We start from the raw sequence: 22,362 nt of genomic DNA on the forward strand, positions 1-22,362 counted from the left end.
GGGGGCACCTGTATATATAAAATACTTCATTTACACCCATCATGATTTTATAAACCACCCCATGGTCAGCAACGAGCCAATTCAGTCTCCCCTTATAAATGAAGTCCCCAAGTAAATGTAAATGTAATAGAATAAGGTCTATGAACAATAGCTGGGCAGAATACTCTATTTTTATACTTTGCATCAGAATCAGAATCAGGTTTATGAACACTGACATGTCATGAAATTTGTCGTTTTGCAGCAGCAATGCAGCACAATACATAAAAATTACTAAGTTACAATGAGAAATACAGAAAAAACAAGTAGTGTAAAAAGAGAGAGCAAAATAGTGAGGAGGTGTTCATGGGTTCTTAGACCATTCCGAAATCTAACAGCAGAGGCTGTTCCTAAAATACTGAGTGCACGACTTCAGGCTCCTGCATCTCCTCCCTGATGTTAGTAACGAGGAGAGGGTATGTCCTGGATGGTGAGGGTCCTTAAGGATGCATGCCATTTTCCTGCAGGATCACCTTTTGAAGATGTCTTCAATGGTGGGGAAGCTAGTGCCCATAATGCAGCTGGCTAAGTCTACAACTCTCTGCAGCTTTTTCTGATCCTGTCCAAATTTCTAATTCCTGTCTGTTTCCAATCACCTCCAAATACAACCTTCATATGGTTAAGTACAAGATAAGATAAAGAAGCCGATGAGATGTCTCCATCTACCTTCTCATGGCCATTGCACCTTATTGTCCACATTACACTTTCTCTGTAACTGTAGCACTACATCCTGCATTCTGTGAGTGTGTTAGTGATTTTCCTTGTGTACTGCCTTGATACAGTCATACTTGGAATAATCTATCAGGATGGCATGCAAACTGACTTTGTTATTGTATCCTGGTACATGTGACAATAAGAAACCAACTACCAATAAAATCCCCTCTGCTTCTTCATCAAGGAATTATTCCTTGAAATTCACTCTCCAGAATGCAACTCCTGGCAACCTACCCGACCATACCTTTCATGATTTGTTGCAGCTCCAGCTGTAGGGTCTGGATGGCTCGAGCTGGATGGTCCCCCGCTCTGCGATTGATCCTGTGAATGGAGAGATGTCCATCCACGACGGCTGCCACGTCGTCATCCTCCAGGAAGATTACTCGATTGGTATGTTCAATCACAGCGCTGTTGGACACAAGCGTGAACAACACTGCAAATGTTAGCAGAATGTTACAATCTTGGTGGGTCACTCCTTCCACGTGGAAAGGCACATCAAGTCTTTCATTCCTACTTCACCTTTAATCAAAGAAACTTAGAGCAGCTGGTCTCAGTCATGCAGGCTGACAAAGAGCAAGTGAAACCAACCAATTCCACGTTGACCAGCAACAGGCTTGCAGGTTATGGCACATCAAGTGCTCATCCAGGTATATTTTTTATTTTATTTTTATATTTTATATGGAGCAGAAAGGCTCAAAGCTCTTCCACTCAATTTTTTTTTAGCCCTCTATGTACAATCTTTCTAATCCTGCTTATTACCTTAAACCCATACCCTCTAAATATTGACTCCCTGCACGGGGAAATTGGAATTTTCTGTTCATCCAATGTAATCTTCCATGATTTTACACAGTGATTAAGCTCAACCTCTTCTGTTCTAGGGGAAACAATTCCAGCCTTGCCAAGTTTTCCTCATAACGAAAGCCCTGAAATTATCCTTGTAACTTTCTCCAAAAACCTCTCCAGCATTATTGTATTGTGATTGACCAAAAGGGGGAGAAAGAACAGATCCAAATATAAACACAAGAGATTCTGTAGATGCTGGAAATCCAGAGTAACACACACAAAATGCTGGAAGAGCTCTGTAACCCAGGTTGCATCTACAGGGAAGAAGAAGAAGAAGAAACAGTTGATATTTTGGGCCGAGACCCTTTATTAGATTGTGGGTTCTGACATAGCGCCCAAATACAAATAGCATCTTCTCAGTCAGCTCCATTCTTCAGACATAACTGGATCACAAACTATACATAAAGAGCTGATGCTCCAAACTTCCAGCTGCACCATATACAATATAAGAGCCCGAGATGTCCGCTGATCCAATAATTAAGGCAACTGAACTTACCTGGCATCTGAAGCAAAGTAGTACTCAACAGCTTTTTCCTCCATTGGAAACAGGCAGGTGGTGCTGTCTGCACGAGGTAGACTGCAGCTGCTCTTATCTTTGGCTGCAAAGTGCAGAGCATGAAGTCAACGCTTGTGCACATAATAATTTATCTAAGACTGCCACCTTACAGAAAATAAAAACCATGCAGCAATCCCCTGTAACACTTCAATGCAAGTCCACAATTTATTATGTAAAGAGATCAAATCACTGATTTAGCCAAAATTAAAATCTGGGGGTTTTGAAAAACAATAAACTACAGTTGCTGGGAAATCTACAATCGAAAAAGAAAATGTGGGAATACTCAGCAGGACATGCAGCTCCAATAGAGAGTTACCGTCTGAGGTCAATGATGCTTCACTGGAGCTAGGAGCTAGGAGCAAGGGAACAATTGTGCTGGAGGGCAAGGGAGGAACTGAGTGCAACTGGGCAGAGACCAAGACTGATGAGGAAACACAATGTCTTGGAAGGCGTCTAGTTAACATATGAATGTGATCATTAGGGGGGGTGGAAAAAAGCATGCTGGAACTTGTAAAATGATGAACAAAACAGATGCTGGGATTCTGAAACAAAAGCGAATGCTGGGAAGAAATAGGAGAAATAAAGGACTGCTGCTCTGAGCTATCAACTAAGATGCCAAATCTGATCATCTCACTTCTTGAATCAACAAGAAGCACTTCACTGGAGTCCTCATGGATTATTGTATCATCTAACGTATAGTCTTTTGAGCAAGTATATTTGCCAACTTTAAAATGCAGTTTAGAGTAAAATCTCAGGATTCCATTGCAGTATAGACCCCAGGTTGGGTTCAGTTCTATACAGAGGCATGAAACCAATTGTTTTCAATTGTTTTTCTGATTTAAAAGCAATTAAACTGAGTTGATGAAATCACCTTTTTTTTTACAGAAACCCTTTATCACCTGACTTCTTTAGGACTACACAGAGTCCCTAGATGACGCTTCAGATGGACACTAAAGGTCCAACAGCAACCATCATGAAAAGCTGTTGGTATTTTATGAAGAACATCAAGTTCCTCAGGTACCTTTGCCCAAATGCTTCTCTCTACCAAAAGAAATAGCTAGTTCGATCTTTGTCTTTTGCCATGCGTGAAAATTTCACCTGTAGCAAGTGTATGCATATCAAATTGTTTCATTTGACAATCATTGGCTATGTAGGACATTGGGCATCAGTTTTCATTGAAGTGTGAAATTCGTTTAAATTTTGATTGTCTTGTTATTTTAATAGTTGTTAATCATCAAGAAAACACCCCAAAGGAAATTTCTTTAATTTCTGTTCTCTTAGAACACTATCATGATTTGGAAGCATCTATCTGGATTTTAGCTATGCCATACAGTTTGTGCCCACTAGTGGTGTCGTGGCATTAGCACCGGACTTTGGGGCAAGTGTTCCTAGGTGAATCCGGCCAGTTCCTTGCATGCTTTCCATCTGTGCAGTGTTGAGCATGAGCTAGCAATTCGGACTTGTAAAAAAACAGAAAATGCTGAAGGAACTGCAAGGTTGCTGCCCGCTGTGGCACAAGACACAGAGAAGAATAACTACAGAGTCTGCAGTCTGCAAGATTTGCAATGAGGATAAAAACAATTTTAATTGACTAAATCAATTAAAACATTCGCCTGTATTGAAAATGTATTTTTGTTATAAATACTTAAAGCCTTAAATGTTAGAGGGGATGATGCACAGATGTTTTCAGAACCAGTCCCATCTGAAGACTATTTACTGCTTGTATTCATTTTCCCTGGTATGTATAACTGTAGGAGAAAGAAACCGGCGATCTAAACTTATCCCACAGCAAATGACACTTAAAGCAAACCCCACTCTCTCCAGGTATTTTAACCACTAACAAGAATGCCAAAAGTGTGAAGAGAGAGAAAAAAAAACAAGAGATGCAAAATCCTGAGCAACACAGACAAAATGCTGGAGGAATTCAGCAAGTCAAGTAGCATCGATGAAGAGGAATAAACAGATGATGTTTCAGGCCAAGACCCCTCATCAGGACCTTATGAAGAGTCTCAGCCAAAAACATCAACAGTTTATTCTTCTCCATAGATGCCACCTGACCTGCTGAGTTCCTTCGACACTTCGAGTGCGCTGCTCTGGTTTTCCAACATTTACAGTTTCCCTTGTGTTTATGACATGCAAAATTTTGGACACCAAAGACAAGGCTGATACCTCAGCTTTAATTGCACATTACCAAAGATTGGTGCTGCTTTCCTTGAGATAAACTACACTGAAGTGCCACAGATAAAACGTGTGTAAGAGACATTGTTTTTAAATGTCTGAAAGAATATTCTGCATAGTGTATGTACATTTCTGCCTACAAGTCAACATATAAAACTCTGCAGAAATTGTAAATCTATAAATCTAAGAATAAATATAAAATGTAGTCTCTACTTTCAGGAAAGCGGCGTCAATTACTGAGTGACTGCTGAATATGCAAATTCTAATGATTAACTTTCTCAAGCTCAAAGTCACAGCATAAACAATGCTGAACCATGTTATGCAACAGTAACAGCTGGATGGTGAGCAATTTAATCTCCAGCAAGTGAAAAATCAATTGCCAGGAATGTAGAAACTACTGGGAGCACTTGAGAGCCAGGTAGCTTGATCGACTGAGTGTTTCCAGACTTTCCTGTTTTAATATTCACTGCAAAGTCCCATTTTAAAGACTCGTACAGGAAAGCAGCACCAGCACCAATCACCAACCTATCAATTAACCCTTCCGACTTCATTGCCAGGTTTTAGCACCATTCCGAGGTATATTTAAAAAAACTCAGCCAAAATTCAATACCATTGCTTTCACATTCTTCAGATTTGTCATCCATTTTAATATTAGCTGGAAATATAAAATTAACAAAACAAAAGTAAAATACTAAGAGCAAAAGACCACCAATTAATGCATTTGATTCTTCACAGGTGAGTATCTGTTTGGCTCAGGGCATTCAGAGGCAACAGAAGTAAAACTCCGTACTCAAGCACAGAGCAGCTGGATGCTGATTTTTGTGTGAGGAGAGAAAATAAGATTTGAACAATCATTTGTCTTTTCCCATTACAGATTAAGCAATCTGTTTTTTTAAACCTAGTGATCAACAGAATAGCGCTAATTTACTTCAACTAAAATATCCCAGATTGCTGGATTTCTGCAGAGAATTTCTGAAGTTGAAAACTAGGAAGAAGCTTCATATCACCCATCCATTCCTGCAACTTGGTTACATCTAGATCTATCTGACCATGGCGGGTTTCACAATGAAGGCTTTCACTTGTTTGCGTTTGCAATCTTTTAAAAAATAACAAACAGAACAATGTCGACTCTAAGTTGACATTTTGTTTTAAAGCCTGTTGATGTTGTTTTCACATCCTGTATAATTTCTATGTGAAATATCTGATAAATTCTAAAATGTAGCAACCTGAATATTTCCCCCATTATGAACTTGGAACAATTTGCACTAAGCAGTTCCGACCCAAATAACCTTCAGAATCAAATGCAGATCCACAACAACACCCAGCCTTTTGCATTGCATGTCATTCGAAAATCTAATTTGCATTTCTGTTGTCCCCTACCTGAGGTTGTCTGTACCTTCTTGGATTCATGAAGAGGTACACTTTCTAAATTTCTACATGGGAGTTGTTTTTCATTGGAACATACTCACTAAGTGTCCACAGGATATTTGATGTTTATCATTTAAGAACAAAAGAAATAGCAGGAATAGGTTGCTGCTGCACCTGTACACTCTGTCCATCAATAAGATCATGGCTGATTGTGTTTTTTTGACTTTCCTGCACTGACTCTCTTCATACTTTAAAATCCTAACACCTATTGATCTCTGCCTTGAACTTAAACAGTCATTGAGCCTTCATAATCCTCTTGAACACAGAATTAAAAGTCACTATCATCTTTAGTATATAAATTTATTCTCCTTTCCCTTATTTGAGGATTGTTAGCCCTGCTTCTAACTATCCCATCCATGGAAAATATGATTCCTAAATCTATCTTGGCAAGCTCACTAAAAATTTTGTATGCTTCAAGGAGATTTCCTCTTATTATAACTTTTAAGTTTAGGTCCATTCTGTTTGATATTTCCTTAAAGGACAGATCCTTCATACAATCAATCAACTTGTGAACTAAAGATAAAGATTAGCTTTGTCACATGTACATCAAAGCATACAGTGATGTGCAATGTTTGTGTCAACGACCAACAGAGTCTGAGAATGTGCTGAGGGCAGTGTCCAAGTGTCACCATGCTTCCAGCGCCAAGAATGCCCAAAAATCACTAGCGCTAACCCTCGGAATGTGGGAGGAAACTGGAGCATCCAGAGGAAACCCACACAATCATGGGGAGAACATGCAAATTCCTTACAGCAGTAGGATTTGAACACTGATCACTGTAATTATAAAGTGTTACACTAACCACTACACACTACTGTGCCAGCCACTATCGAAAGCACACCTTTCTAAATGCAACATATCCACCGAGTCCCCTCTATCCATTCTACTAGTTACAATTTCCTTAATCAAACATATTTCCCTATCATTAATTCATACTGATTCTGCCCAATTCTACTTTCTAAGAATTCTCATCACTTCTTCAAGACCAATTGTCTGTGGTTATCAGTTTTCTTTCTCCTTTCTTAAATTGTGGGTTCGTATTTGCTACCTTCCTACCTGTGAGAACTGTTCTAAAGTCTGCAAAATGACAGTGTGAATTCTGCATTTCGAACTCCACCTCTCACAACCCTGGGCTGAAGGTTATCAGGTCCTGAGAAATCACCGTCTTTCAGTTCCATCATTTTTTCTTGTTTTTCAACTCTTCATTCACCAGGTTCAAGAACAGTTACTACCCCTCAACCACCAGGCTCTTGAATTAAAGGGGATAATTATACTCACTGGCACCATTGCTGAAATGTTTCTACAACCAATGATCTCACTTTAAGGACTCTAACTCACATTGTCGTCATTTATTGTTATTTAGTTATATTTGCATTTGCACAGTTTGGTGTCTTCCGCACTTTGGTTGATCTTTCATTGATCCTGTTACAGTTACTACTTCATGGGTTTGCTGAGTATGCCCTCAAAAAAATGAATCTCAGGGTTGCAAAGGTGACATATATATACTTTGATAATAAATTCACATTGAACTTTGAACTCTAGACTCTAGGATTTCTGCACATTATCCATGAAGATGACTCAAAGTACTTGTCTAATTTCTTTGTCATTTCCCTATTCCCCAATATAATTTCACTTGCAGCTAATAAGAGATTCACATTAACTTTTACTAATCTCTTTTTAAATATAGGTTTTTATGCTTCCTTGGTAGACTATTCTTGTATTCTACTTTCCCCTTCCTTATCAATTTCCTGGCCCTCCTTAGCAGTGTTCAGATTTTTTTTTAATCCTCCAGCTTACTGCTCTTTTTGGCAACACTAAGCTTTTGCCTTTGATCTAATTCTGTATTTATTCTCTCCTTAGCTATGGCTGGACCACATTTCCTGCTGGGATTTTAAGCCTCAAGGAATATTTTTATTGCTTTAAACTAGGTTTTAATTTTTAAATGTTAGCCATTGTTTGTTTATTTTCATACCTTTGAATGTACTTTTTATAACCAGTTCATACTTCATGCCTTTATTAAATGTCAAGATTTACAATCCCAGTTTCTATTGAACCAAGTAGTGGCCAACCTTCAAATAACGTTCTGTCATGTTATAATCACTCTTTTACTATCCTAACTACATAATATTAAATTTTTATCATTGCACAATATCAGGTCCAAAATATCCTGTTCTTTGTTGGATGAAATGCAATGCTACAGAAAATCATCTCTTATCTAAATCATAAATCCATCCTCCATACAACTAGTGTTAAATTGGTTTGCTTAGTCAAAATACAGATTAAAGTCCTCCCCTGATCATTGCTATCACCTTTGTTACATGCATCTCTAAGTTTCTCCTTTACTTTGCACCCTTAATAACTGCAACTGTTTCTAGGCCCATGTAAAAATCCAATCTCTCCGTTTCTTATCTGTCACTATCTCCACTACTTGATTTTCCAAGCTGCAAGAACACAAGACATAGGAGCAGAATTTGGCCATTTGTCCCATCAAGTCTGCTCCTTCATTCCAACATTGCTGATTTATTATCCCTCTCATCACCATTTTCCTGCCTCCACCCCATAACCTTTGACGCCCTTAGTAATCAAGAAACTATCAACTTCCACTTTAAATGACTTTGCCTCCACAGATGTTTATGGCAATGAATTCTACAGATTCACCGCCCTATGACTAAAGAAATTCCTCCTCATCTTTGAAATAATAAATCAGCTGCGACCTCTGGCTTATGTCCAGATACCAATGGGCATCAGAGTAATGTTAGTGGTTAGTGCAACACTATTACAGCTCGGGGCATCAAAGTGCAAAGTTCAATCCCAGCATCCTCTGTAAGGAGTTTGTAGGCCCTCCCCGTGGAATGTGTGGATTTTCCTTGGGTGCTCTGGTCCCCCACCCACCACCCTCATAGTCTAAAGGTGTACTGGGTAGGTTAATCAGTCATAGTAAATTGTCCTGTGATTAGGTTAGTGGGTTGCTGGATGGCGTGGTTCAAAGGGCTGTAAGGGCCTGTACCTCTAAATAAAATAAGGTCTCTGAAGTTTAGTCATCAGTGATTGGCTAGCTTAGATACATCATCTGTCAACCCAATACAAAATGTTTATCTGTGGCCAATGGATTAACAACCCATAGGGACTGGAAAGGAAATCAACAAACTGCTTACAGGCCAACACTGTGTAATGAAGGCTCAACATACGACCTGCACTTGCTGTAATATTACTGAATTTGAAAGTACAATGCCCGAATTAGTTTCCTCTGTATTCCCACTTTTAATAATTGCTGTTCCTTCCTATCAATTGTGTGTTTTTGATGCCATTCATTACAATGCTGTGCAGGTATGGTGACCATAGAACTACCTATATGCATTTCCAACTTATGGACAAAACTGATTTAAGCACTTCTGCAAAAAAAATGGAAGCCATTTGTTACCAGGAGATATCTTGTACAAACTGGTACTGACTTACATTCAGTTCATTACGCGGAACACACTGAAGCTAGGGAGACACCAAGGAAGTTAAAAAAAAACTATGATTAACATGAATCTCAAATGAGGGACTTCCTACAGTCTGCAGCTCTACAGGATGTCAGAGCAAAAAGCACATACAGAACAAGGTGATGGAAGTTTCTTACCTGAGCGATACAGTACAGGTATGTGGTCGGTTGAAAGTCGATGCTCACTTCGCACACCTATAAGCAGAGGGCCCCCACGCCTTGAGAGATGAAACAAATTAACATTAATTTTCTTGGTATTTCTGAAAACAAAATGAGCCTGTTCTAATATTCATAGCTGATATTAACAGCACAATGTAGCTAAAGTGGTTCAAGCAGTGAGAAAACTGCAGGCCTAGTCCAAGTTTACCCAGCTTTGCAAAAGACACTCTTAGCATAAGGAATAAAAGAGGAACTAACACATCTTCAATTCATGTAGAACTAACTTCACAATCCAATAAGAAACATGTATGGTACCTAGGCAGTTTCTAGGATAGGTTGCATGGTCGGTACAACACTGTGGGCTGAAGGGCCTGTAACTGCTGTAGATTTCTAGGTTTTTCTGGTCACCATATTATAAGGTTTGGTAGGCAGACTGAGAAGTAGCGTTAAGAGATCCACCAGGATATTGCTTCAAATGGAGGGTTTTACTTACAAGAAGAGGTAGGACAGCAATGTTTGTTCTTAATGGAGTGAGAGAACCTGAGGAATTACCTTATAGATGTTTATCAAATTATGGACAGGACAGATATAGCTTTATCCAAGGACAGGCTAGTTCTAAGAGGGCAGAGGTTTCAGGTGAGAGGGGAGAAATTTAAAAGGCAAGCTTTTCCCACATAGAGGATGGTAGTTATATGGAACGTGCTACCACAGGAGGTGGCAAACACAGATACATTTACATTTGGAAGAAATTTGGCCAGGTACTTAGACAGTAAATTAATAGGCCATGGACCCCAAGTTGAGAACCCCTGGAATTGCAGGATACAGGTATGATGTAGGGAAGCAAAATTGCCATAGACAGGCACCACAGTTGGCATGGACAGTTTGGGCCGAAAGGCCTATTTCTCCACTGTACAGCTCAAAGTAGAGAGAGGATGGTCACCATTAATAGGCAAATGCATGAACAATGTAAACAAAACGCCAATTGCAGCGCAAATCATTGCTCAACAAGGTATACAAAGGCATTGCATTTCCAGTATTTTAGGATTACCTGCCACATATTATTTCAGTACTTCTGAGGCAAAATACCATGTGAACTTAATTTATACTGGACAAAGAAAATCCAAGTGACATAATTAGCTAAAGTATAATCTCCCAGCCTCCTAGTCAGTTGGTTTGGGACTTCAAATAATTCCAGCAACATTTAGATGTATTCTGTTAACTTTTAATTAAGTGCAGATAAAAGTAGTCTACTAATGGATAGGTTTAAATGGAATCTCACTGCTGACCTTTTGACCTTGAAGAGAGCCTCTGAGCAAAGAGTTCGTCCAAACAAAGGCTCTTTTATTGTTTCCTTGATAATTGAGTACAGATATGTTTGTCAAGGTTTAATTAGAAAATTGACTTTGATAGAAAATTGTGACTAGATGACTGCCTCAAGTAAAGATTTGAAGTTGATGAATGCAAGAAAAAGTTTTATTATCAGATATCAAAAAAAGAGCGAAATTTAAAAAAACAGAAGGAAAGTGAAGGAAAATCTTGAAAGTACATGTATCAAACATTAAATCTTGGAATAATAATTTAAGTCAATTCACTTGTATAAATCTGTAGAGACAAAAAAATCTCCAAAACAAAAACTTGCGTGCCTTTTTCACTAATAAAAAGTTCTAATCCATGTTAAATTAAACCAAACCGTAACTGCCGCTGCATTTCCACAGCTAAATTATTCACTTATTCTGATGATTATGTCGGTAAGTTACCTAATCTTTAAATTAAATAGCCATTGTTAATATTCTACGTCAAACTGTGCCAAGTTTACTCTGTGGTAGCCTTCGTGATCTAAGTGTTGCTCTTAGCCTCCTCCCTTGACAATTCTCCTCCCTTTTCCTAATGCTAGCGCATTGAACTGATGTTGTAGTCCTCTTGGCCAAAGTGCAACGTGTGTCTCATTTAATTTAAATAAGACTCAAGTAATATAACACAAAGGACAAATTACATTTAAGATAAAAATTGCAGACATGCATAAGCCCAAACTATTTTCTGACAAGATAAATCCCAAATCAATAACGTCTAAATCAAAAATAAATGTAGTTCAATAATAAGGTTCATAGGAAACTTTCTTCCCCCACACGTCATTTCAGAAGTGTAATTTATATATATATATATATTGTCTCTTCAAATTTTGTCTTTTTAGTTAGATTTCAGCACAGTACTTTCAATTCATGTCAATCTACTTACAAATCTTTATGTCTATTGTTTCACTTCTCCTGCAGTGCTGCCCGCTACATCATTTGAAATGCAAATAATCCAGACCTTCATCACCTCAGGGCTCAAACATGTTATGGAATGACATTAACATAATGAACATATTTCGGTTCCTACTGCTCAGAAAAGAAATTATAACATTTTCAGCAAGTCCCAAGGGCGCCTTTCCCATAAGAAATTAACTGCTAACTTATAATGTTGGCAATGTCTTTTTTTTTGCTTTGTCAAGCCTGAGCAAGTAGCACACCAAATCCATAGAATAAAAAAAATCACTGACATGTGTCTTGAAATTTGCTGTTCTGTGGTAGCACCACAGTGCAATACACAAGAATACGGCAAATTTCAATAAATATACACACACACAAACACGTGTTAAATAACTAGTGCAAAAAGAGAGTAAAAATAGTGAGGATCATGGGTTGGTTCATTATCTGTTCAGACAGTTTACATACCTGGTGCAGACAGCTTCACCTGGATAATGGACACTTTTTAATACCAGAGCAAAAGCTCCTTCCTGTAGAACAAAACACAAGCTTAAGCAGGGAGTGAAAAAACAATGTGGCATCTAAGTTAATCAAAGGTAAACAGCAACTTGAATCCCACACATTTCCCTCTGTTATTCCAAGTTTGAATAATGTTACGCCCCAAAGGGTGAAACTGAAAACATGATCTAAATCATGAAAATATCATCAAGTTTTGCCAAGAGGATTTTGGGTGGTGCTGCATTCGATAAGTTATACACAAAGTGTGCTTTGTGTTCCGGGTATACAAAACACTGAAGTCAAATATATTGAGTAGATGGGAAATCTCAAGCAATATTATAACAGAAAGCCTTCAATTTAATCATAAATCTTATTGTGATGGTTCAAATATCAGATATTTGATAAGGGCCATATTATCAATAAGCTACTTTAGCCTTATAATTTACATCCAACAGTAATCACTGGCATGTCGTCAAATTCGTTAACACAGCAGCAGCAATATATGATAATAAATGAAAAAAGGTAAGTAAATTAATTATAGTAAGTATGTGTGTATTAAATGTATTTGTATTAAAAAGTTATATTAAAAATAGTGCAAAAACATTAATAATAAAAATGAAGTAGTGTTCAAGGTTTCAATGTCCATTTAGGAATCGGATGGCAGAGGGGAAGAAGCTGTTCCTGAATCACTGAGCATGTGCCTTCAGGCTTCTGTATCTCCTTCCTGATGGTAACAATGAGAAGAGGGCATGTTTATTATCTCTTTTAAAAATCCACAATGATCTAACCAATTTGACACTTTGGGTTAAAAAAAATTCAGAGTTTCCACCCTCTACAAAATGTTCAATTTTAAATAAGCACTTCCTTATTTTATATTTACATCCTTTCATTTGAAATTATCCTACTAGAAGAAGCATCCCACCAGTGCACAAGAATATATAGATTCCTCCAATACACTCATCTATCCTTTTCCCATTCAAATAACAAGCTGCCTGCAGATTCCTCTTACCGAAGTGCATGACCTCATACTTTTCATGCTGCTTCATTTATCATTTTTTGCCCATTCACTCAATCTACCCAAGACCTAATATCTGCATCACAACATGATCTCTTATCACTGGCGACAAGCTGTACGTAACAGAGAGCACGGAACTGGTCCTTGGGGCACTCCTTGCTTCTGCCCCGAAAGAAGTGTTTTTTTTAATTCAGACTTGCTGAGTTCTGCATGATGACCAATCTTCTCCATGCTGACTCATTTCCTCTCAACATCGTCTGCTCTTGTCTCATGCATCAACCTTTTAAGCATCAAATAACTTCTGAAAATATCATGACTCTTTTTTAACGTTTTTGAGAGCTTTTCGAATGCAGTTGCCTGATCAGCTGGTGCACGAGTTCTTAGCAAAATTAAGTATCATGATTGGATTCCACTTTTGCAGTGGGGTTTTTAACAAAAAAGTGCCAAGAATCAAAATCAGGATTAATATCACCAGCACGTGTCGTGGAATTTGTTAACTTTGTGGGAGCCGTACCATGCAATACATAGCATTGGAGGAAAAAAACTGAACTACAATAAAAATCTATATATTAAATAGTTAAGTAACAAGTGCAAAAAAAAAGTACTGAGTTACTGTTCATGGGTTCAATGTTCATACAGAAATCAGACGGTAGGGGAAAGAAGCTGTTCCTGAATGGTGGAATGCCCTCAGGCTTCTGCATCTCCTTCCTGATGGTAGCAATGAAAAGAGAGCATGTCCTGGGTGATGGTGGCCCTTAATGACTGACACATCCCTTATGAGGCATCACTCTTTGAAGATGTCCTGGATAGTATGGAGGATGGTGCCCAAGATGGAGCCAACTAATTTTACAACTCTCTGTAGCTTACTTTGCTCCTGTACAGTACCCCCCACCCCCAAAATACCAGACAGTGATACAGTCAGTTAGAATGCTCTCCACTGTAAATCTGCAGAAATTTACAAAGGTTTTTGGTGACATACCAAACCTCCTCAAACCCTAATGAAATCAGGCCACATTTGTAGCTGCCTTAATATGTTGGGTCTAGGTTAGGTCCTCGGAGATGACACCCAGGAACCTGAAATTGCTCACTCTTTCTACTTCTGATCCCTCTATGAGGACTGGTGTGTGTCCCTTGTCTTACCCTTTCCAAAGAAATTGAAATTATGGAAGTAGCTTTTACGTCAAGATTCTCCAGAACACCTTATAGTGATTCCTAAATTCCAAAAGCAGAGCAGTAAAACTATGCACAAACAAGACCACACAAACAGCAATAAGAGTGATATCCTATCAATCTAACCTGATTTTCATAAAGGAAGGATGTCCGGCTAGGATGCTGGAGAAAGGCACAATGTTTTCTTGATGGATGTTCTGGGATTTTATTTGGCATTCACCTGAGCAGGTAGAATAGATTAATGTCTCAGCCAAACCTAGCAACCCACTGGGAGTTGTACTGTTAAGGTAGAATATAGGCTCGTTTTCCAAAAATTAAGGCTTGAACCCAAAAGCCTTTGGTTCAGAAGTTCGGCAGGTTTCAGCCCAAAATGTCGACTGTACTTTTTCTCCCCACAGATACTGCCTGGCCTGCTGAGTTCCTCCAGCAACCTATGTGTGTTGCTCTGATGAATTACTGTTTGTAATGCAACACTGGGGAAAGATCTTCACTCCTGAGAGTGTGGTATGAACTACCAGCGCAAGTATGCATGCTAGCTCGATTTCAGAGTTTAAGGGAATTCTGGATGGGTCCATGGCAGGGGTATGGAGGGTTATGTTCGATCTGGCACGGACTTGATGGGCCAAAGGGCCCGTCTCAGTGCTGTAATTTTCTATGCCTCTATAGTGTTATTATTTGTTTTTAAGTAACATGAAAAATAAAGAATAACAAATCCTTCTAAAATATTACCAGTTGCTGAATAACCCTCTCCACCAAGGTGGCAAAACTGATGTCATCCTCACGGTTGTCATACATATACTTGACCAGTTTCGCAATAGATTCCGTGTCAGTGTCAGATTCAAATTCATAACCTTTGCTTTCCTGCAATGAGACATAGAGAAATTGATACAATGCTCAGAAACAGGAACTTAGCTCCTGCTACAAGACAGAGGAAACAAACCAACACCTACCAGCTTTACAGAGGTAGGGTGTGCGGAAAGTTAAAGCACAAGTCAACAAACACAGCACGTCAGACTGCGTCATATCGTGTAGCATCAGTCTATCATACTGAAGGAGGAAAAGTTACATGGAAGTCCACTTTCTGAATTGTGCCACAAAGAGGGCAGAATTGGAAGACAAAGTAATCAGATGCACTAACGGTCGCTGCTATTATGACATAAATACCCGCACTGAGAATGCTGTACGGGCTATTTGCAAAAGGAAAACTACTGGCTGACCCAAGTTATGATATCCCTAATGCAGACAAGTTCCCATAAAATTATTAAATCAGAAGTCCAATATACATTTGTTCCTATGAATAGCAGAACTAGTTTCCCCCCACCTTTACTTACAGTAATTCTTTTCTTTCATTAATTTTTAAATGAGCCATTATAACCCTGTGGAGGTATAGTTTCTGTACCAACTGATTTCTGAGTATTTTCGAAGTTATGGACAAAAATCACCTTATGTAGTTCTGAGAAAACAGAACCTGTTCATCACCCAGGCACAGTCGTTGTAAATAATAACATACTCCTAGACTCTTAATCACAACCATTTCGCAACATGGAGGGCTGAAGGGCCTGTACTGTGCCGTAGTGTTCTATGGTTCTAATATATTGGTAACAATGCTTCTTCCAAACAAGGTATTAGACAGGGAAACCTCAGTCGTATGTTTGAATTCAAATGGGTTCAGTGGAGAAAAAAAAAGTTTTTTTGGGGGGGGGAAATATTGGCACTTTTAATAAGATAAAAACAGCTACCTTAATTTCAAACGTATCCAATATGCTTAACATAGTCAACAAAACGCCTTTGTAATCAAGCAACAGTTAGTTACTGTTTACCTGTAAGGGCAGTGGGGATAGTACATGTGGTGTAGAACTATATTCATTGTACATGACCTCTCGCTCTCATACAGATAACATGAATCTACAAAACACATTATGTAATCTTTATGTACATACGAGAAACTTCCTCAGGTCTTTGTAGTTTGTAATGATGCCATTGTGAATAACAATGAACTCTGAAAAAGAAGAAAGAACAAAAGAACATGGTTATTATCTTATTTAAGCAACTAAACCCATCTTTATTTATTTTATTGAGATACAGCATGGAATAGGCCGTTCTGGCCCTTCAAGCCGCACCATCCAGCAATTCCCCGGACGTAATCCTAGCTGAATTACGGGACAATTTACAATGACCAATTAACCAACTAACTGGTACATCTTTGGATTGAGAGGGGAAACCACAGCACCCCTACACGAAAACGTACAAACTCCTTATAAGTAGCGGCAGGAATTAATCCTTGGTTGCCTGTACTGTAAAGGGCTGTGCTAATCACTACATACCATGCTCTGAGAGAGAATTAATGAACTGTTTATCTAACAATTTTTGGGCGGAAATCTTAATTGAAGAGTGACCAATCATTTGAGAATTTTGAGTGCCAAGGGAGAACCAGTTGATTGTAGGTCATCCAGTAAACCTACTTAAAATTTTTGAAGGTGTAATGCTATGGAAATGGCTTATTTGGACTTCCTGAAGGATACATCTGAAAGACTCCACATTATAAAATGATAGCAACAGTTAAAGCTCAGAGAATCAAATTCTGGCTTCGTCGGACAAGAGAACTTAGAACAGGAGCATTGTGCAGTTATTCAAAATGGAAACAAGTTAAATAGTAGCTCAAAGGATCTGTACCAACTTAGGATAGAAAATAAATTACGTTGTTCAAGTCTGTCCAAATCAAGAGGGCAAACTTTTAAAGGGACATTAACGAGTTAGTGATTCAGTAAAACTGCAGCTGAGATCATCCATTTTGTATTAGTGATTGAGAACATAATATTAAATAAAGGCTGGAAATGTTATAGAAGAGAAGGTCCAAAATGGTTCAACAGCCATTTACGAAGTTTCTTAGAATGAAGCAGTCAGCTTCAAAAATCTCAAGAGTTAGTCTTTTAGCCAGAGGTATAGTAGGCAATTTACGTCCTCACAACTGGAGCCCTGATGAAGGGTGTCAGCTCGAAACTTTGACAGTTTATTCCCATCCATGGATGCTGCCTGACCTCTACCATTTTGTGTGTTGCTAAAATTGCCAATATCTTCAGAATTCTGTGTTTAGAAGATAATTTAAGTAAGATTTGTCACAGGAAAAAAATCTTCAACAAATCAAGTTTGGAGCATTTAATATAGTTCTGAGAAATGCAACATAAAATTACAAGAGAGGAGCTGCAGAAGAGGAGCAGAAACCCACTGGAATGTTCCAAAAGTTACAGATGATTAATCTTATATAGAAACTACATCAGAAAATATGCTTATTTCTAGAAGGATGTTGAGAGAATTTTGAAGACAACTGATGAACAGGAACAGAAGCATACTGGTGGCAAGTCCAGGAAAGAGGATATAATTCACTATCAGAGCAAAGCGACTAGTAATTCAAGAAACAAGCTGCTGAAGGAACTCAAGTAGTTAGACAATGTCTGTGGAAGCAGATTGGTAGTCAATTTTCAGGTTGTGATCCTGCACCAGGGTTGAGGGTGTAGACGGGAGATAGACAGTACAGAGGGATGAGGGGGAGGGACGAGTCAGAAACTGGAAAGCTGTAAGTGGACCAAATGAGAAAGGAAATGATAGACAAAAGGAGCCAGGTGGGAGAAAGGGAAGATGGAGATAAAGAAAGAGGTTGCAAGGGGAGACAACAAAAGGCCACAGATTCTGGAATCTAATAAGTAAAGGTAGTGGCAAGTACAACCAAAAAAAGGAAGGGATGACAGACTTAACGGGGGAGGAGACAGGAGACCAAGAAGGCTAAGTGTGTATGTAATAGGCAGATAGATAAATGAAAAAAGACTGGGTATGGGGGCTGGGGGAGGATTTGGAAAGAAAGTCTCGTGGTTGAGAGAACTTCAGTTGCTAAGAAAGAAGGGATAGGAGGTGTAGTTACCTGAAACTAGAAATTCCACAGTTCATATTATTGAGTTGGAAATGACACAGGTACAACATGAGACACTGTTCCTCCACTTTGTATTTGGCATCATGCTGACAGTGGAGAAGGCCAAGGACAGGGGTGTTGCTGTCAGAACGGGGAGTTGAAATGGTTTGAGACTGGGAACTTAAGGTGGCTGTTACCAACAGAGCATAGGGTGCTTGAGAAAGCAATCATCTAGTATACATCTTTGTCTCACTGATATAGAGGAGGCCATATGGTGGGCACTGAATGCATGAGACAAGGTTGGAGAGGTGCCTGTAAATCTCCAGAAGCCTCATCTGGAAAGGTCACTTAGGTCCCTGGATGGTAATGAGAGAGTAGGGATAGGAATGGGAGCAATACCTTTCACCAGCATCTGTACCAATTCTCCTAGCCATCAGACTGTCACCCCTCCCATTTTTGGTTCCACAACACCTTTCTTACTAGATTCCAAACCTGTTGTCCTTTATTGCCTCCACTTATCACCTTTCAGCCTCTGAATGTACCTCTCCACCGTCTTCATCTGCTCATCATTCCTCTTTTCATACAGTTCCACCTACTGCCTGCCAGTCATTGCCGAGCCCCTTGCCCATCATATCTCCCCTCTATATTCAGTCCCAATGCAGAGTCTCCATCAAAAGCATTGACTATTGCTCTGCTGCCACAGCTGCTGCCTGACCTAGTGAATTCCTTTAGTAATTTGCTTTTCTTGCCTTAGATGCCATCATCTACAGTCCTTCATGCCTCTAAGAACATTGGCTTAATGAAAAGCATGGAAAAGGGTTAGAATTTTCTCCCAAACAAAGCTAGCTCAATGGAATCTCTTGCTGTGTACCAAGATATGGAACCAAGGTTCCTGGATGAAGTGATGACACAGATTAGCCACAGTCTTAATAACAGCAGCACCAGCTAGAGGGGCTGAATAGTCTACTCCCTCTTCCACTGTTCTTAATTGCTCAAGACAGCAGCAGGCTCCCATACGACTTGGCACAGTTTCTTGGATTTTCTTTGTTTTAAGTCCAAATGGCAGGTTAAATGCTTGATACAATTTGAGAATTATTGTCTTAAGTTGCTATTGACAACAAAGAGACATTTTTATATGAACCAGAATGTACGATAATCTTGCCCACCAGCCATCAATTAAAGGGATCTCATTCAACTCTGCTAACGATCAGTCAGTTAAATTGCTTTAATAATTGGCAGAACGAAGAGAGACTGCAGAGTCTCTGATTATGCAAGAAAGAAATACTATCAGAGTAGAAAGACTTCAGAAAACAGCCATCACTACTCCCTTTTCTGTGCAAGAACAATGGCAACAAATGTCTAGTCACCTACCTCTTGAACAAATTAAAGCCAAAATTATGATTCTTCATTGGCTGAGCCTGAAGTGAATAAAATTCAATGAATTCACCCTTTTTTTTCTAATATTGATATGGTTGAGGAAGCTGGACTTCTGTGATTTACAATCTCTATTCTAAAGTAATACACACACAAAATGCTGTAGCATCTACTGAAAAGAGTAAACAGTCAACATTTCAGGCCAAGACTCTTCATCGAGACTGGGGAGAAAAAGATGAGCAGTCAGAGCAAGAAGGTGGAAGGAGGGAAGGAAGTAGTACAAGGCAGTAGGTCATAGGTGAAACTGGGAAAAGGGCAAAGTAAATGGTTGGGAAGTTGATTGGTGAAAGAGATAAAGGGCTGGAGAAGGGGGAATTTGATAGGAGAGGGTAGAAGACCATGGAAGAAAGGGAAGGGGGAGGAGCACAGAGGGAGGTAAGGAGATAAGGTGAGAGAAGGAAGCCTCTATTCTAAATGTTAGCTTGCAGTATTTTAAAATAGCCAAAGATAATGAGCAGAGAAAACTAAATGAGGAATAAATAACCTTAAGTTCCATTAAGAATTATGTGAAATAATAGCAACTGCTTGATAAGAGTTCACTCTTCTGTCAGACGGATATTAGGATAGACAACTAGTGATAGAACAACCTTGAAAGCTGTGTAGAGACAAAGCTAAAAGCTTCTAATAGCTTGAAGGGGCTCACTAACCAATTCAGGTCAAAACTTACCATTGTTCTTGTCAGAGCGTTGTGGATGACTGTTGACTGAGCTGGGGACACCATGAGTTGCCCAACGAGTGTGCGCAATTCCAAGATGTACTTCAAAGTCAATGTCCAAATCTATGGAGTCTTGTTCTGAAAAGGAGCAGTATTGTGTCAATCAAAATCTTCTATTTGCAAGAACAGGCTACTACATTCGAACACACTTGGTCTGAATGACCACCTCTAAGATGTGAAGGATATGAGCTTGAAAGTGATGCAAAGGGTTAATGTCGAAACATAGAAAACTTAAGAATAAACTGACTCACAAAAACTTTGGCTAACACCTTAAAATGAATCTATTTCATTGATTATCAGCAGGGACTATAGGCTTCACTGAATTCAAGCTCTGGGCACCAATCCCAAATGTTCTGTTCTGAGATTTGTTGTAAATGAAACCACTGTGGATTATCTCTTCATAAGTAAAGCATTCAATGTTTTCTGCCTTGAGTAGTTAGATTGTATCATACCTCAGCATTAGCTACTTCAAGGCATAGAGGGAACTATATTAATTTGACAGTAAATGTGTGCTTCAAGATTTCATACTGCTCAGCACAGGATAATTTGCAATGCCATATTCTGTTACCATTTGGAACTTAGTTTTTCCAAATAGGTAACATTTACTGTCCTCAGCTAGCATGATCTAACCTTAACTATGATATTACATCTTTATTTAGCAGATAAAATTTTATGCTATTGCAAGAACTGAGTCAAGATGCCTGGAGATCCAGAAGCATGAGATTTACTCTGATTTCCTGTACTGGTGAAGGAGGTATTGCAAAACTGCCCTCTTCATTCCATTTAGCTAAGTGCAGAACTGAAAAATCTACTGAATTTACCACCAGCTAGTAGAACAGGATGTCAAACTGATTACCCTAGGGAGAACAGGTCAACAGTCAGTGGGTAGGCATTCACAGCGTGCTTTGCCTGGGATATAAGCATCACATGCCTCCAGACTGTCTTCACGGTCCAAGGACCATCCAAATGTACACCAAGTCCAAAGCCTCAAGAAATTCAATTTTCCAACTAAAAACTAGAAGAAAAAACTCTGCCCAAATGTGCTCCATCAAACCAGGTCAAGGCTGATGAATCTGCTCAGAGCTCAAACTGAGGTCCAAATTGAGCCAGGAAGTAAAGTGTGATTCAACCTCCATCTGTTTACCAATTATCTAATGGGCTCTTCTCTCTCCTACACAACCGGTGAATACGATGAATAGATTTGTCACACTATTTATCAAATTGTGGAATTAAAAGGAGAAAGCTTACATTAAAACTGTGTTCACATGATTCATTTATGTCTGTCAGCTCATCCAACCAGAATAAAACTTAGTAAACTGCAATTATCTAATCCAACTACCTCTGGAAAGTTTGAGGCTTTGGTTTCCACCAAAATGCCTGGATGACCAATATAGATAACAACAGCCTGGATGAAGATGACCAATGTGATAAGTGTCCAACTACCTGGAAAGAGAGAAAGATTACTGAGATATATAGTAGGGTTAAGAGTGGGACTAATTCAATGGTTTTCTTAAAATGTCTGGGCTGACTCGAAATGCTCTACAAATCCACAATTTTATGAAAGTTTCACACATCTACTTAAACCTAGAACACCTTGTTCTGGTGCCTGAACTTTTTTCTGAAGTTGTTCTCTGAGCTATCTTTATTATTTTGTTTTCATATAACTGTAACAATCTCTCCTTTAAGACAAAATAGTTCCAGTTTTCCCACAATTTTTATCTCATTCAACTTATGCAACATATTGGCTTTATAGTTTTTGTTCAGAATTAAATGTCCCCCTATGATTTGATAAATTACCAAGACCCTACGCACTGAAGGTGAAGTCTGAATAGCTGATGTGGAACACTTTCTGATTAATAATTAATCATTCTGACTTTTTTTTGAAACAAAGACGTGGAACCAATCTTCTGCCTACCTACTTGTTGACGTTGTAAATCAGACTCAACTGAAAAATGGAAGGGAAAGTAAATCTATAACAATATAA

At 38.8% G+C, this 22,362-nt stretch overlaps 1 protein-coding gene across 2 annotated transcripts in view; it reads right to left on the bottom strand.

Annotated features, from left to right (window-relative positions):
- LOC140734685 (glutamine--fructose-6-phosphate aminotransferase [isomerizing] 1) overlaps positions 1–22,362 on the bottom strand; it is a 96,063-nt gene that overhangs the window by 46,878 nt on the left and 26,823 nt on the right. Inside the window, exons 4-11 of one of the 2 annotated variants that reach the window (XM_073058985.1) lie at positions 20,331–20,456; positions 16,266–16,324; positions 15,055–15,186; positions 12,111–12,172; positions 9,376–9,455; positions 4,938–4,982; positions 2,090–2,192; positions 995–1,158 (exon numbers count right to left, since the gene is read on the bottom strand). In XM_073058985.1, the coding sequence (XP_072915086.1) occupies positions 995–1,158; positions 2,090–2,192; positions 4,938–4,982; positions 9,376–9,455; positions 12,111–12,172; positions 15,055–15,186; positions 16,266–16,324; positions 20,331–20,456 (771 nt within the window). The remainder of the gene's footprint in view (positions 1–994; positions 1,159–2,089; positions 2,193–4,937; positions 4,983–9,375; positions 9,456–12,110; positions 12,173–15,054; positions 15,187–16,265; positions 16,325–20,330; positions 20,457–22,362) is intronic. The other variant, XM_073058992.1, reaches the window with a different exon arrangement.

This window comes from Hemitrygon akajei, chromosome 1 (assembly GCF_048418815.1).
Source record: "Hemitrygon akajei chromosome 1, sHemAka1.3, whole genome shotgun sequence".
NCBI lineage: Eukaryota > Metazoa > Chordata > Chondrichthyes > Myliobatiformes > Dasyatidae > Hemitrygon > Hemitrygon akajei.